The sequence below is a fragment of the Acomys russatus genome, chromosome 8 (genome assembly GCF_903995435.1).
Source record: "Acomys russatus chromosome 8, mAcoRus1.1, whole genome shotgun sequence".
NCBI classification, from domain to species: Eukaryota; Metazoa; Chordata; class Mammalia; order Rodentia; family Muridae; genus Acomys; species Acomys russatus.
The window spans coordinates 1,073,632-1,090,070 of NC_067144.1; the positions used below are offsets into that span (position 1 = coordinate 1,073,632).

Sequence of the window (16,439 nt, forward strand, 5' to 3'; positions counted from 1 at the left end):
CATTCTCCACAGTTGAGTGGAGAGTGGGATATGACTTTCTCACGTACTCTGGTGCCTCACATTTGACCATGTCCCCTGGAGGGGGAGACCTGGTGGCACTCAGAGGAAGGACAGCAGGTTGCCAAGAAGAGACTTGATACCCTATGAGAATATACAGGGGGAGGTAATTCCCCTCAGGAACAGTTATAGGGGAGGGGAATAATGGGAAAATGGGGGGGGAGGGAAGAATGGGAGGATACAAGGGATGGGATAAACATTGAGATGTAACAAGAATAAATTAATAAAAAAAAGAATTGGTCCTCATCTCTTGCTTGTTTCATAATCGCAAACAGTTATGGCTATAGAGTTTGTTACTTTTTGTCTCAATCCCTCAGCTGCTGAAGTGGGGGTGTCATACTCCATTGACTGTGGAATTGCCTGTTTCTCCCTGTGGTTTTAACTTTTCTTATCACTATTATGAATTAACCTGACAGGATAATGTAAGAAGAATGAGTTCATTTCTACTCACAGTTCAAAGATATAGCCCATCATCATTCCAAAGTCATGGCAACAAGAACCTAAAGCAGCTGGTTACTATTTTATCCATAGAGGAAGGCAGAGATGAGAAGTGCTGGTTATAAACTGGCTTTTCTCTTTTTTATTTAGTCCAGGACCCCAGTCCAGGGAAATCTAGGTGATCCCTCACAGCGTGCCCAGGGGATAACCTGCTCTAGGTGATCCCTAACAGCATGACCAGGGGGTAACCTACTCTACATGATCCCTCACAGCATGCCCAGGGAGTAACCTGCTCTAGGTGATCCCTCACAGCGTGCCCAGGGGGTAACCTACTCTACATGATCCCTCACAGCATGTCCAGGGTGGTAACCTACTCTAGGTGATCCCTCACAGCCTCACAGCGTGCCCAGGGGTAACCTACTCTACATGATCCCTCACAGCCTCACAGCGTGCCCAGGGTTAACCTACTCTAGGTGATCCCTCACAGCATGCCCAGGGGTAACCTACTCTAGGTGATCCCTCACAGCATGCCCAGGGGGTAACCTACTCTAGGTGATCCCTCACAGCATGCCCAGGGGTAACCTACTCTAGGTGATCCCTCACAGCATGCCCAGGGGATAACCTGCTCTAGGTGATCCCTCACAGCATGCCCAGGGGGTAACCTGCTCTAGGTGATCCCTCACAGCATGCCCAAGGGGTAACCTGCTCTAGGTGATCCCTCACAGCATGCCCAGGGGGTAACCTGCTCTAGGTGATCCCTCACAGCATGCCCAGGGGTAACCTACTCTAGGTGATCCCTCACAGCATGCCCAGGGGGTAACCTGCTCTAGGTGATCCCTCACAGCGTGCCCAGGGGGTAACCTGCTCTAGGTGATCCCTCACAGCGTGCCCAGGGGGTAACCTGCTCTAGGTGATCCCTCACAGCATGCCCAAGGGGTAACCTGTTCTAGGTGATCCCTCACAGCGTGCCCAGGGGGTAACCTGCTCTAGGTGATCCCCCACAGCGTGCCCAGGGGGTAACCTGCTCTAGGTGATCCCTCACAGCGTGCCCAGGGGGTAACCTACTCTAGGTGATCCCTCACAGCATGCCCAGGGGGTAACCTACTCTAGGTGATCCCTCACAGCATGCCCAGGGGGTAACCTGCTCTAGGTGATCCCTCACAGCGTGCCCAGGGGGTAACCTACTCTAGGTGATCCCTCACAGCATGCCCAGGGGGTAACCTACTCTAGGTGATCCCTCACAGGCATGCCTAGAGACTTGTTTCCTATGTGCCTCTAGATCCTGTTAAGATGACATTTCATATTAACTGTCACGCTGATAGATGTTATTACTTCCTGAGGAAATACTTCTTTTGTTACTGTAAAGTAACTGTCGGTGCTAGTTTTTTCAACTCTATTTTATTTGGGTTCCTTAATGCCTCTACCTCCCTTCCAACCCGCTGACCCTGGGTACGAGAGAAAGAAGGTTAGAAGGGGCAGGGAACATAGACCTCTGTAAAGTTAGTTCCCACTGGCTAGGGTCAGTGGCTTCTTTGGGAAAATACCAACCTTAGTCATCAGGATACCTAGCAGTCCAGCCACAGCAAACGGCAAATGCAGCAGAGTGAACAAGCAGCCTTCTTCCTCCTCCATTCATCTCCTCCAACTTTCTCTCTCTCTCTCTCTCTCTCTCTCTCTCTCTCTCTCTCTCTCTCTCTCTCTCTCTCTCTCCCTCTCTCCCTCCTTCCTTCCCTCCCTCCCTCCCCCCTCTCCCTCTCTCTGAGATATTGTATTTATAGTCTCCCAGAGTCCTCAGAATTCCACTAACTTGAGCCAGTAAAGACCATGCCCCTCACAAGGCAATTTTCAACTGTGGAAAGACTAAAGCAGCCCAATATCCCACAGTTGGGATTAAAACAAAAACATATTTATGTAATGTAACTGAGTTTTTAAAGAAACCAAAACTTCCATCACAAGTAACTAGATGATGATTTGTGTGTGACTATATGGTGAAAGTGCCACGTGTGATTATATTTTGCTTTACCGGTCTTATGTATTCTAAAGATTTATGTATCAGGAAAAGTGTTGTACTAATCCTGCTCTCCCACCCTTGCTGGACATTGAACCACAGGCCTCACTGCAAGGCGAGCACAGTCCAAGTCACATAGGAAAGGAGCCTCTGGCACGTTACATCCGCACTGGTACACTTACCGACCTCGATGCTTATTTGTTGTGACAGATCCAGGGTTCCTATAACACCGTTTTCTTTCAGCTTGACATTTTCCCTTCACCAATCCTATGAATGCAGCATCTTAGCTTTCCTTTATCTGAAGATACCTTTAATTCACTGCTTGGTCCTGAACAGTATTTTCTGTGAATAGAGAACCTGAGTGAATTCCTCTCCCCTTACGTAGGTCTCTGTTTCTGAAGAAGTGGTCTTGGTTATACAAATAGTCATTCCCCCATGGGCCATATGTTCTGGTTTTCTGCTTGTTTTCAAGACTTTTTCCTTGAGCATTGATTAACCAGCAGTTTGATAATGATGTAGCTGTGGCTTTCTTTGCTTTTTTATCCTTGAGTCTGTACATACGTGTCACCATATTTGGGAAGGTTGTGTCATACATTTTCCCTACTCTCTCCCCGGTTTCTGGAATTCCACCTACATGTATGTCAGATATTGTAATACTGTTTTATGGGTCTTTGGATCTGTTCATTTTTGGAGTATATTTTTCTCTTCTTCAGAGTGAACTTAGGTGCTCTGTTCTGCCTCTAAGTTTGCTACCATTTTCCTCCATCTTCCAGTTTAATCCCTAATAGTTTATTGCAAGTATTTTATTTCCAGTTGCAAATTTACTTGGTTTTTTTTTTTTTTCTGTTTTCTCTTTCTTTATTGAGAAACCTGTCCATTATTTTTCTGTGTATTTTCTTTCTCTTTTGTGTTTGCTGTTTTTAAGACAGCGTCTCTGTATAGTCCTGGCTAGCCTGAACCTCACTGAGGAGATCAGGCTGGCTTGAGTTCACAGAGATCTGCAGACCTGTGTCTCCTGAGTGTAGAGTTAAAGGTGTTTTGTTTTTGTTTTGTGTTGTTGTTTTGAAGTGTGTGCATGCACATCTGTACACATGTGGGTATGAGGACCTACAGATTCCAAAGACCTCAGATGTAATGCAGTTGTGAACTGTCTGACGGAGGGGCAGTGAACTAAGTCCCCATGGGAAGTAGTGTGTGCTCCTGACTATAGTGTTAGCTCTGCAGCCCACTCATGTGTGCTTTCCTGATGTCTTAGAGCATGTTTAAGGTGATTGCTCTGACCCATGTATTTTTTGACTCTTTTCCATTTATAATCCTTTTATTATTCTGATTTTTTAAATCAGTTTTGGGTTGTATCTTGGATTTGTGAACATTCTCTTCTGTACACTGTGGCTTTTGTGTGACTGTTTGGCAGCTGGTTGCACTGGGATTGGAGACCAAGAAGGTTATGCCTTGTTGACCACCCAGTCGTCAGCCATCCATACATGGATCTGATTCCAACCTTCACCTGGATGCTTGTATATGGAGTTCTGTGCACAGCTCTTGCAGATGCGTCTGGGGTCCTTTGGACAGCATCTCAGGCCCCAGCATCCCATATCGCCCCACAGCACCAAATGGCGCCATGTGGCAAAATCAGAAAGAAAAAAGGGGGGGAAAAAAGCAAGAAAAGTCAATCTTGTCTTTCTGCCAAGTTTTACTCTCCTGTATATACAGCCTGCATCTTCCAGTTCTTTTTCATCCTTGGGAATTTTATTTTGCATTTTACACAGTTTCTAGACAACACAGAGGTAGGCTGCAAGGAATCATAGTACCATCGCATGGTCAAAACTATTACTTCTTGGAAAGGCAGTTTTCTTTCAGGCCCTGTCCCCAATGGTGTGGTCAACTCCCCCTCCACTTCTTTTCCCTCTGATGCCTGAAGTTGGATTAATTCCTCCTTACCTGGGAGCCCATCTCATGTGCACATGCCTCCCTATCCAATCTGTGATCAATCTTGTTGCTTATCTATAATTGTGTTTTAAAGCAATGAAAGATTAAAAACGGTATGGGGAGGAGGGGCAGGAAGAGCTGGCTGGGGCCAGGAGTGAGATAAGAATAGAAGCAGAACCCTGGAGGGAAAGGCTGATGTCTTAGAGGTTTCCAGAAAAAGAAGGAACATACAGGTAGATAAGAGGCACATTTGTTTATGTGACCATGATGTCTCTAAGAAAATTAGAGACAGCTGTGTACTGTCTCATGCCTGAAGTCCCAGGTAGTTACACATCTGAAGGGGAAGCATTGCTTGAGCCTGCAAGTTTAAGAATGATATAGCAGGACCCTAACTCCCTCCAAAAATGAGGAGGAGGAGAGACAAGAGAAAGAAAAAATTAGAGACGGGCGTGGTGGCGCACGCCTTTAATCCCAGCACTCGGGAGGCAGAGGCAGGCGGATCGCTGTGAGTTCGAGGCCAGACTGGTCTACAAAGTGAGTCCAGGATGGCCAAGGCTACACAGAGGAAACCCTGTCTCGAAAAACCAAAAAAAAAAAAGAAAAAATTAGATTCTAGATGAGCAACTGGAAGTTACTTGATTGTTGATTAGGGACAAATTTTGTATTTTACAGTCTTTGTCAGTGCTACTGATATTAATGTAAAATATGTCATTTAAACAAAATCATATATGTAAATTATAAATATAATGTATATATTTTTAATTTCTGTATTTGTATGAAATTGTATATAAACTTCATATAAATTATATAATAAAAATTGTATGTAAATGAAAATGTACATACATTTCACACACAGTGACCGAGGACTCACTGTGTAAAGCAGGCTGGCCTCAGACTTGTTCTGATTCTCCTGCCTCCCTTTCCTCATTCTGAGATCACAGATGTGTCCCACAATGTCCAGACTCATCAGTAATTGTTTATAACCTTTTCATTACTTTACATTTTTGTCTCTGGGAATAGGACCTTAGATTAGAAATACAATGACATAAACGGCTTTTGATCTAAGACACAGTGTGGTACCCATTCCTTGGGAGAGAAACATTTAAATCCTTTTTTAATGGAAATAGAGGCAGTGAATAAAATATAGAAAAAAATCTGTTGAGATATCTTTGGTAATCTTCAAAGAGTGTATTTGCTAAGTGGGGAGAAATCTAATCCCTTCAGTATATATTTACACTGTAACACAAGTAGCACCGTAATACCTGTCCAGTTCTGCGGTGTGGTGCCGTGCAGCCTCTTCTCAGACATCCGAGTAGCTTTCAGGACTCTGACATTGAAGCTCGTTTTTTATTGTTTTATACAGCTGCTTCTTCCTCAGTAAAATAGAGGAGAGACTGACTGTTCCTTCAGGTGATCCCAGTATGGACGTAGATGAGGACGAAGACTCCATTGACAGAGAAGAGTGTGAGTCAAGGGAAGATGTTCGTTCCATGATCCAGAGCTGCAGGTTCACCATGAAGATGAAGATGGTGGAAAGTGCATGGAAGCAGGTACCTTCCCCACCTGCGCTCATCTGAGGCTCCCTGAGAGCTTGCTGAACTAACCGTTTTCTGAACTTTCCTCCCAAGCATGAGCCTTAAAAATAATTACTTGGCTTACTTATTCTCTTTATAAGAAAGAAGTTTTGGAAGCTAGGTTGTACCTCAGTGGAGGAATTCTTGTCAACCAAAGTCCTGGGTTCCATATCCAACAGTCAGAGAATAAATAAGTTTGAGGAAACACTAATTATAAATTATCCACAAAGTGTTAACTATTTATTAAAAACCTATTTATTATTTGAAAATGTTTATTTTCTATTATTTAAGAAGCAAATAAATGTAATGGCAGATTTATATCATTTAGGAAAAGGACTCCCTTGTAGTTATAGTTTTTAAGGTTTAGTTTGTAGATGTCTTGTGCCTATCTTGCTTGAAAATTATATATTTATTAATATATAAATTATACTTTAATATATTCTGCTTATTTTACTATTATTTTTTGACTGCTATTACAAACTTTCTTCATAACCCTTAGTCTAGTAGAAATAATTAACTTTTCTATTTTATCAGTTTAAGTGTTTATTTATATATTCTTTTCTTTTGACTGTGTTAGGAACAGCTTCAGAGACTAAAATAAACTTATCAGTGACAGTAATTAAGAAGCCATCTGAAAGACTGACATTAGGCATATCTAAGCACTTCTGCAATAGTCTGCCTCTGTCCATCAGCTCTCCGCCTGCATTGCTTTTATGTGTACTTGTGAATAATCACCCTGACAGTGGCCAGCTTGCACTGGTAGTGGGAAATGGCTGTAGACATGTCACTGTGCCCTTCCATAACAGTCTGCCTGGACTAAAAGCACTTTCCCTTTGGCATCTTCAGGGGAAAGAAACAAGCATCTTCTTTCCAAAAGGCTTCATGTTGTCTGCCAGGTCCTAGTTGACTGACTGCAGCCGGGGAGGCATGTCCAAAACTATCTAAGCTGCAGAGAGGCCAGAATGGCGGTCCTCCAGGGACTGGCAGTGCTCAGTGTCTCCAAGGGTGACAAACAGGAAGGAGGAGGAAGCAGGGGAGTACATGATTGCGAGATCTTGTGAGGAACACAAACATAACTGGAAATCTCTGTGTGATACTTGCTTTTCTTTAGCATTTTTGACAGTATATTTGCATGGAAATGGTGACTAGAAATACCAATGGTATTAGGGAGAGAGAGAAGAAGTATAATGCAGACCTAAGGATCACAAGCAGCCTTCATTGTTTTATTTGTAGAAGCAGTGGATGTACAAATGTAGTAAGGAACTATGCTGCTCTAGCAAAGTGGCCGCAGGTTCTTTTCTAAGATACCTCATTAGCTGTGGGATGTTGTCAAGGCGCCCAGTGCCGAGCATGGTGTCCTTCCTGTTGAGTGGGCATTCAGTCCAAGTAGACAGTTAGTGGCCACCACCAACATGGGAGTGCTGCGTGTAGGACGCAGAGCTGGGTAGTACCATCGTTTCACGCCCACGGCAGTTTGCATAGTATTTTAAAACTACCGTGAAAGCTATACTGCAGGAAGGAACTGTTCAGGTCAGAGCAGCTCAGATCTTCGGAGTGTCTGCAGTGTTTGGTGTCCTCCGCAATAGAGGCTGTCCTTCAACCTCTGAGAGGCAGCCAAGGGCTACTTCAGCAGCCATATTGTTCTGGCAGTTAAACCAACTACCCTGATCAACTATTTGAAAGAGAGTTCCTTCTTCTTAGTACTAGGGAAAAAACAAGCAAACAAACAAAACCAGAGCTTTTTGGTTTTTAGTTATTTCTTTTTTGTGGTTATAATGCAGTGACATCACTTTCCTCTTCTTGTTCCAAACCCTTCCCTTGCTCTTCTTCATGAATTGTTGTAGCACACAAATGTGTGCCTGCATACATACATACATTCCTAAATGCATAAATACAGCCTGTTCAGTCTGCATAGCACTTATATGTATATTGTCAGAGCTGATCACTTGGTGTTGGATAATCAACTGATGTTTCTTCCCTTGGGAAGACTGTATCTTTATCTATTAGCATTTCTTAGTTGCCTGTACTTCTTTATATAGGTTTGAGGCCTCTGGGGCTTTTCCCAGTTCATATTAGTATATCTGTTGTTGTTGGTTTTTTTAAATATTTTTAATTTTTTACATATATATTTATATTATTACACATATATAAAATAGACTACATACAGCAAGAAGAACCATGAAACAATCAGGAATTATATAAATGTTATATTCTTAGTGTTTTGGCTATTTGTATTTGGTCACCTCGAAGAAAACATCTTTCCTATCTTGGTGCATCTAAAATTCTGAACATAAATCAATATCTCTCATCAATACAAACTTAAAACATCTATTTAGACCTTAAAATATCTTAACCCCTAAACAACTAAGCTTAATTGTAAAACTAAACTATCGTCTTCAACACCATCAGAGACTTGAGAAGGAATAAAATTCATTACCTCAGTAAACCAGAAGTGTAGATTATCAGCTTCCAAAGTGAAAAAAAAATGACAGTGACTGTTTGCTGCTTGAACAGTCACCCAAAACTGTCTATAGCGTTGGAGCATCATTTTCAGCCTTCTGGCCCAGTATATCTGGCAGACATATTTGTGAGGCAGAAACAATTGAGGAACTGCTTACCCTGTCTTGGCAGAGTTTGGCCATAAACTCTGCCTGCATCCAAGTTTGCCTGATTTTAGGCAGAATACTGTCTGTGGCAGAAACAAGGACATTTTGCCCAGTGGCTGGTTTGCTACATTTGAAGCCAGCTCCATAAGGAAGTTCTTTGAGGGAGGATAGGTGTTGCCAGGAGTTAATCTGTCTCAGTGTCAATGAATCTTCAGAATAGTAAAAACACCTTTAAATGCCATATTCTGTAGGTCTCTGAGGATTTTGAAGACGTTATCTATTTTACTTTATCTACAGAATCATATCTATCTGTTACAGCTAGGATGTATATTCCTGTAATATAAATATATATATATAAATATATATAATATATATAAATACATATATATAAATATATAAATATAAATATAATTGACATGATCATGATTTGATCAATTAACAATTAACTTGTATAACTTAAAATAAATAGCCTGCAATAGCACTTTCAAAGTATTGGAAGTAAACCTTGTATTATAATTGAGTTATATGGGTACAATACCTCATATTAGAGTAGGAATATATATAATGTGTATGAAGAATAATGTAAAATTAACTTATTTTGTATCAACATGCAAAATTCTATACCCTTGTGAGTGTCAATTAAGGCCGTAAGTTGAAGAGTAGATCACTAAAGCTAATGTTTGTCCTATCATCCCTATATATTTCTATATTCTCCCTTTTTTCCTTTCAGTCCCTATCTCCAAACCTAAGAAAGAAAGATAAAGGAAAAGAGAAACATCCCTGAGTCCAACCATGTTTTCCCTCTGAAGGCATAAAAGACAAGTCGATCTCTAGGGTTCATTGGCCAGCCAGCCTAGCCTACTCTGTAAGCTCCAAGTCAGTAAGAGACACTGAATCAAATAAACAAGGTGACCAGCACCTGAAAATGACACCTGAGGTGACCTGAAACCTTTATACACATATGCACCCACATACACAGAGAATATATATATATATATTTTTTTAATTACACAGCTGAAGAAATGAATTCACTGCTCAAGGGCATATTGTGGTATGTAACAAGGGAAACAGGCCAGCTAAAAACCTTTTTTTAAAGTAATTTCCTGAGTGGTCAGATGTGGACGGTACTTTACCTTTTCATGCCTGATGTACACATCCTATGTAATAGGAAAGGAGCAGTAAAATAGCAACTTAAAGAAAGGAGATGACAGTGAAAATTAAAAAAAAAAAGCTAGTTTTCTTAGGTATAGATCATGTCGCTAATGCTCTCTGCTGCCTGCAGAGCTACTGGAAACTCCAGCCCCTCTGACTCTATACTGAGATGTCTCAAACTTTTACTTTTTCTTCTGTTCATGTAGAGTAATTTCTCACTTGCCATGAAACTCCTGAAAGAGATGCGTAAACAATCAAGAACAAGAGAGACTTGGCAAGTGCAGTGGATGCACAGTTACACCCAGCTGAGCCACTGCCGGAGCCGCACCCAGAGCCCTCAGGAGCAAGTCCTCAGCATGCTCAAAGCCATCATGCTGCTGGGTAATTGGGCTGCTACCATCTGTGCAGACTTGAGAATGTGGTTTTATAGTGTCTTCAAAAAGCTGTTCTTTGTGCTGTTTATCTGAGAGTTGAAATCTGCCTTATGAATGTTATGGATAACAGTAAAGAGTGTCCCAGACTGACGTCGTCTCCTTATGAGGAGAGCTTGGGAGTTCTATGCACTAATGCAGTACAACATTCAGAGTTACGTTTACCTTTAAAATAAAGTGGAAATTAAACTTTTTCTCTTTGATATTTAACTTAGTTTTCAGCCTCTAAGCATAAGAGGCGAAGCTCTTCCTTGGGCATGTGTTGGATCCAAGGCTCCTGCCGTGCTCACCTCAGGGCACACAGTGGGACTCGGCTGCAGCACAGAACACTGTCTGAGGACCATGAAAAGGACTGCTTTCTCCACTTAACCTTAGGTGCAGAAAGCATCCTAGTATCCACATGTAGTGGCACACCCCTGCAATCCCAGCATTGAGGGGGCCAAGGCAGGGCAATTGCCACAATTTCAATACCAGCTAGTGCTGTACAGGGAGAATGTCTTAAAACGAAAAACAAAAAGACAAACAAAACACAAACCCCGAAACAGGAAGAAACAGGAAGGTAGGGCTTCCTGGGTCATTATGCTGATATGACTATAAATACAATTGCCTGGCAGGTTTGAGGCCCTGCGTTTGCTCCCCAGTAAAAGTAATAGTATTGAGTACCCACCATAACAACAGTCCTTTAGTTGGAGCCCAGGCAGAGACGCAGAGCCTATAAGCTGAGCAAGTGGTGGCAATGATCACGTGTCGGGACCCAGGCTGCCACAAGCAGGATGCGAGCTGCTGAGCTTTGTAGCAGGCAGCCCTGAGTTCCTTGCCCAGCACCATGTGGTCAGAAGCAGAACTCTAATCCTTGTTTAATAAGAGCCATTTCCTGTTCTTTGCAACAGACAACACTGGGAATTTGATAAAATGTAACAGATGATATTAGAATAAAAATTTTATGTCTACTTTTAAACTCAACTCTGTGGATGTCAATGTTTACTTTTAATGAAAAACATTTTCTATTAATCAGTGAGTTAAAGAAATTCATAAGAAACTGAAGCCAAGTTCTCATACGTCTAAGATTTTAGTTGATCTCTTAATAGAAAAGAATTTACTGACTGTCAATTTCTTATTTAAAAAAAAATATTTTTCTCTCTCCTTTTAATCCAACAGATGAGGGCAACATTTCAGGCTACTTCAATAAAAATATTCAGGCCTCTTGTGACCAGAACATTCTCCTGGGCACCACTTTCAGGATCATGGCTGATGCCCTCAGCAGGGAGCCGTCGTGCCTGTCTGACCTGGAGGAAAGCAAGGCCAAATCAGTCTTGGCAGTTTCTGGATCAAACACAGAAAGCACAGAGAGGGTAAGGAAAATGGAAGAGAGGCAGTTCTTGTGCTGTGTGCTGCCCTCAGGGCAATGAGACTGTATTCTGTGGATTCAAAATAGGTTAAAAGCCAGTGTAATTAGTGTCTGTTGGTGTGAGCCTGAGCTACAGAGCGAGGCCTGGTCTTAAAACATAGCTAACGAAGTAAAATGAAAGGATTGACAACTATTGTTTCAAGTTTCTTATGTGGAAAATTGAATAATCCATGTATTTCCTATTATTTATTATTTGAATGATACCTTCTTTTTTGCTTTTGTTTTGTTTGTTCATTTATTTTTGAGCCCATGTCATATGTATTTCGGGCATGTCTTTTTTTGTTGTTTTGTTTTCTTTTTTGAGACAGGGTTTCTCTGTGTAGCCTTGTCTGTCCTGGACACACTTTGTAGACCAGGCTGGCCTCGAACTCACAGAGCTCCTCCTGCCTCTGCCTCCCGAGTATACCACCATACCCAGCTTTCCAGGCATGTCTTAAACTTGCTTTCTAACCAAGAATGAATTTAGACTTTCTGTACCTCCTCCCATATGCTAGGATTACAACATCCAGTTTCTGTAGTACTGTGGTCTGAACTCACGGCTTCATGTAAACTAAGCGAGCACTGTACCGAGTGAGCTACATCCCAGCTCCTGAATATAATACAGAGCTTTGGTTGTTGTTTTGCTTTTCCCCCTGCTGTGAAGCCCTGGCCATCCTGGAACTGCTGGGGCAGACCAGGTTGGCCTGAAACCCAGAACAATCCTACCTCTGCATCCAGAACACTGGGATTCCACACCCAACTCGGTACCACAAATCTTTAAAACAAGCTTTAGTATATGAAGTTTTATCACTAATTTCCACTGAGATGGTTTCTCCAGCCGCCTTTACTATCAGTGCTGTTTCACTTAGTCTGTGGGGCAGTGGTGTGTGTGTTTGTATTGTTTTCATTTTCAGATAATTTTAGACTTTTTTTTTTTTTTTTTTTTTTTTTTGGTTTTTCGAGACAGGGCCTTGGCCATCTTGGACTCACTTTGTAGACCAGGCTGGCCTCGAACTCACAGCGATCCGCCTGCCTCTGCCTCCCGAGTTCTGGGATTAAAGGCGTGCGCCACCACGCCCGGCTTAATTTTAGACTTTTAATAGCCTCTTCTTCACCTTCCATCATGCCTCAGTGCAGTCATGTGGTCCTACCTTCTCCCTTTTCTGTGTCACTGACACCTTGGTAGGACGTGGCATACAGCACCAGCTTGTGTCCTTTTGTGTGCGTCACATGGAGTTCACAGTGCCTTAGACTGGCCCAGCTTTGCATGGCTCGCTCACTGACTGGCATGTTCTCTTCAGTTTGTCTGGTTGTTGTATGTTCCAGATTTTACTGGGATTACTTACTGCTTTGCATTGGGGCGTGGGGGGCATGTACTCACATGCACACCACAACTAACACAGCTTTCAGTATTAATTGTTTATTTTATTCAAAAGGGGGTCTCAGGGGCTGGAGAGATGGCTCAGTGGTTAAGAGTACTGTCTGCTCTTCCAGAGGTCCTGAGTTCAATTCCCAGCAACCACATGGTGGCTCACAACCATCAATAATGAGATCTTGTGGACAGTCACGCAGGCAGAACATTGTGTACATAATAAAATAAGTAAAACAAAACAAAACAAAAGGGGGTCTCACTATCAACCAGGCTGACATCAAACTCTCCTTGCCTGAGTTGAGATTGCACACGCCACACAAAACTTCTCAGTGTTATTTCAAAGCTATTGATCTAGTCACACAGTTTCTGAATTCCAGGTAATCTCAGGTCTGTACCAGAGAGCATTCTATCACCTCTCCATGGCTGCGCAGTCCGCCGAAAAGGAAAGCCAGCTTTCCTGCTGGGGCCACGAGGCTGCAGCTGAGCAGGCCCGTGCTTACATGACACTGGTAGGTTTCTGCGACCAACAGCTCCGAAAGGTAGAAGAGAGTACATCCAGTGCTTCACAGAAGAGAAGTGCAGGTTAGTGTTTCCTATATGTAAGCTTGAAAAATGTGTAGATGCTTTTGATCTCATGCGTGTGTTTTTTCAAATGACAAATATTTACTTTGTTTCATCTTTAGAAATAGTATCTCCAGATAACATGCCTGTATTTAAATAGACTGTGGGTTTCAACTAGCCTTGATAATGCTCAAGAACTCCACTTGAGCTAAGACACTGGCCCTTAACATTTAGAGACAGTGCCTCACGATGTAGCCCAGGCCAGCCTTGAACTTAGCGTTCTGCTCTGCCTCAGTTGCTTCGTTTACTTGCCAATTGTTACTGGCTCATGTGCTCGGCCTCCCGCTCTGGGAATAAAATCAGAAGCTTCATCCAGTGTGTGCTCTCACTACAGGATGAGACTGCTTCCTGAGAGATTAGCAAACATGACAGACTGAAAAAAAGAAGCCAAAAAAGTGAAACTAATCATTTGTCACATGTACGGTTTGAGTGCTAACCATTGGTATCCTCTTTGCTGTCTTTGCTGTAGAACTGGAAGCGTATCCAGCACTTGTGGTGGAGAAAATGTTGAGAGCATTAAAATTAAATTCTTCCGAAGCCAGGCTGAGGTTTCCTAGGTTACTTCAGATTATAGAACAGTATTCAGAGGAGACCTTACACATAATGATGAAAGAGGTTGGTATTCTTGAGAACGGAAGACAACTTTTCAGGGATTAAAGACATATTTTTACTTACAGCCAGACTCAGTGTGTGTAATACACATGTTCTGGCCTTTTTCTTTTTTCACTTTTATGTGTGTGCACATGGTCCATCGTACATGTGGAGATCACAGGGCAATCTGGGTTATCTACACTCTGCCCTGTTTGTGATTTGCTGTGATTCTCCTGTTCCCTCCGGCATCTCAGGATTACAGATGTGTGCTCCCACATTTACCTGTTTTTCTTTGTGGTTGTAATGAAAACAGTATATCTGAACGAGAACCAAACCAATCAATCAAGGAATAATATTTCTGGAGCTGAGACAGGGACTTTGTGTGGAATTTTGCAAAATGAGGCTGCAGTCTGTAACATCTGCTGGTACCTTGTGCTTAGTTTTTATTTAACCTAGGGTGAGGAGATTCACATATGCTCTTACAACAGCCTGCAGCCTTCGTACCCTTGCTCTGTGGCTCACTTGGGTACACACGTGCTGGCCATGGCCGCAGCCTGTGAGCCCTGTGTGAGTAGGGAAGGCCCCATCTATAAAGGAACAGGGCTCTGAAAGGCTCCTAGGAAATAGACGCAGGCTTTGACGTGGTACCCTGCTGCTTTAGGTAGCAAGGTCTTTGTTGCCGCTGTATTTGTGTGTGCATGAGTGCTCAGGTTGTCTTTTGAGGTGGCCTCTACCTGATCCTGGAGCTTACCTATTTGGCTAGACTGGCTGACCAGCAAGCCCCATTTCCTCCTGTGTTTGCCTCCTCAGCACTGGGATTATAGGCTCACACTTCTGTACTTCATTTTTCCCCATAGATATTGGGAACTGAACTTAGTTCTGTTTTACCAACTGAGCCATTTTCCCAGAAAAATCTTAAACAGTGTTCATCTTTGAGCCTTGCAGTTCTGCCATGCTGTCAAGCCTCTTAACTGTGCCTTATTCTGAGTGTGGAGACTTTTTTAGTAGTCTATTTTTGTTTTTGTTTTTGGTTTTGGTTTTTTTGTTTTTTGTTTTTGTTTTGTTTTGTTTTGCAAGCTTTACTAAGAATTACAGAAAAGTTAAAAATTGAAGGAAAGTGAGAAATTAAGGGGGGAAAACTTCTAATCGTGGGAGACATGTCCAAGAGAGAAAGAAGCCCTTTAATTATTTTTGTTACACTTACAGCTGTTTTCCTACCTTTTAAGTCTGTTTCTTCAAAGAATTTTTATGACCCTTAGATAGGCGCTGAGGCTATGCGTGGTTCTGGTGGCCTTGGTTTTAGTAGCCATCCGGGTGGGTTGCTAGGGGACAGTATCGTGTTAGCTCAGGAGGGACTGCACCCCCAGTTTCTCCCGGAGTCTGTATAGCTGCTTGTCTCCTATATCGGGGTTTAGCCAATTTTTAAAATCTTTTAGGCCTCTCACTACATTTAAGACTTTTCATATTGAACATATTTTACCTTTATGGTAAATAGTGTTAAGTATTTTGTTCGTTTTCAAACTATACTTTTCTAAATTTTAGATTTCATCCATTCCTTGCTGGCAGTTCATTGGCTGGATCAGCCACATGGTGGCCTTACTGGACAAAGAGGAAGCCGTTGCAGTGCAGCACACTGTGGAAGAGATTGCTGATAACTACCCACAGGCCATTATCTACCCTTTTATAATAAGCAGTGAAAGCTACTCCTTTAAGCACACTTCTTCTGGTCATGATAATAAAGCATTTGTTGAGAGGTAATGTTTTGGAACTGGGCTAGTGAGATTATACTGGGTATAAAAATTTTGTGTGGTAAAAGCAAAAACCTGTAAATGTTTTTGAGCTGTTCATGAAACATAGAAATTCCTAGATATCAATTGAGTGTTTCTTCGTATATTACTTGTTACAGGGTTTCTCTCCTGTTGAAAATAGTTTGTTTTGGGTGTTTGTCTACATGCTCATAGTTAATAATCTTTTGAATAACACAGACTAAATGAGATAATTTTTGCAATCAGTTCTTGTTGGTTTGTTTTTGCAAATTTGATACAAGTTAGGGTCATCAAAGAAGAGAGGACCCCAAATGATAAAATACTCCCACCTGATTGGCCTGTGGGACATTTTCTTGATTATTGACTAATAAGGGAGGATCCAGCTTACTGAGGATGAAGTCCCTCCTGAGCAGTTGGTCCTGGGTTGTATAAGAACTGAGCAAACCAACCTTAAGGAGCAAGGCAGTAAGCAGCACTCCTCCATGGCCTCTACTTCAGTTCCTGATT

The 16,439-nt window shown here is 42.2% G+C and overlaps 1 protein-coding gene across 1 annotated transcript in view; it reads left to right on the forward strand.

Annotated features, from left to right (window-relative positions):
* Positions 1 to 16,439, forward strand: part of Prkdc (protein kinase, DNA-activated, catalytic subunit) — a 181,501-nt gene that overhangs the window by 144,848 nt on the left and 20,214 nt on the right. The window contains exons 69-74 of the mRNA XM_051150565.1: positions 5,796 to 5,982; positions 9,971 to 10,145; positions 11,354 to 11,547; positions 13,332 to 13,536; positions 14,045 to 14,190; positions 15,709 to 15,920. Of these exons, the coding sequence (XP_051006522.1) occupies positions 5,796 to 5,982; positions 9,971 to 10,145; positions 11,354 to 11,547; positions 13,332 to 13,536; positions 14,045 to 14,190; positions 15,709 to 15,920 (1,119 nt within the window). The remainder of the gene's footprint in view (positions 1 to 5,795; positions 5,983 to 9,970; positions 10,146 to 11,353; positions 11,548 to 13,331; positions 13,537 to 14,044; positions 14,191 to 15,708; positions 15,921 to 16,439) is intronic.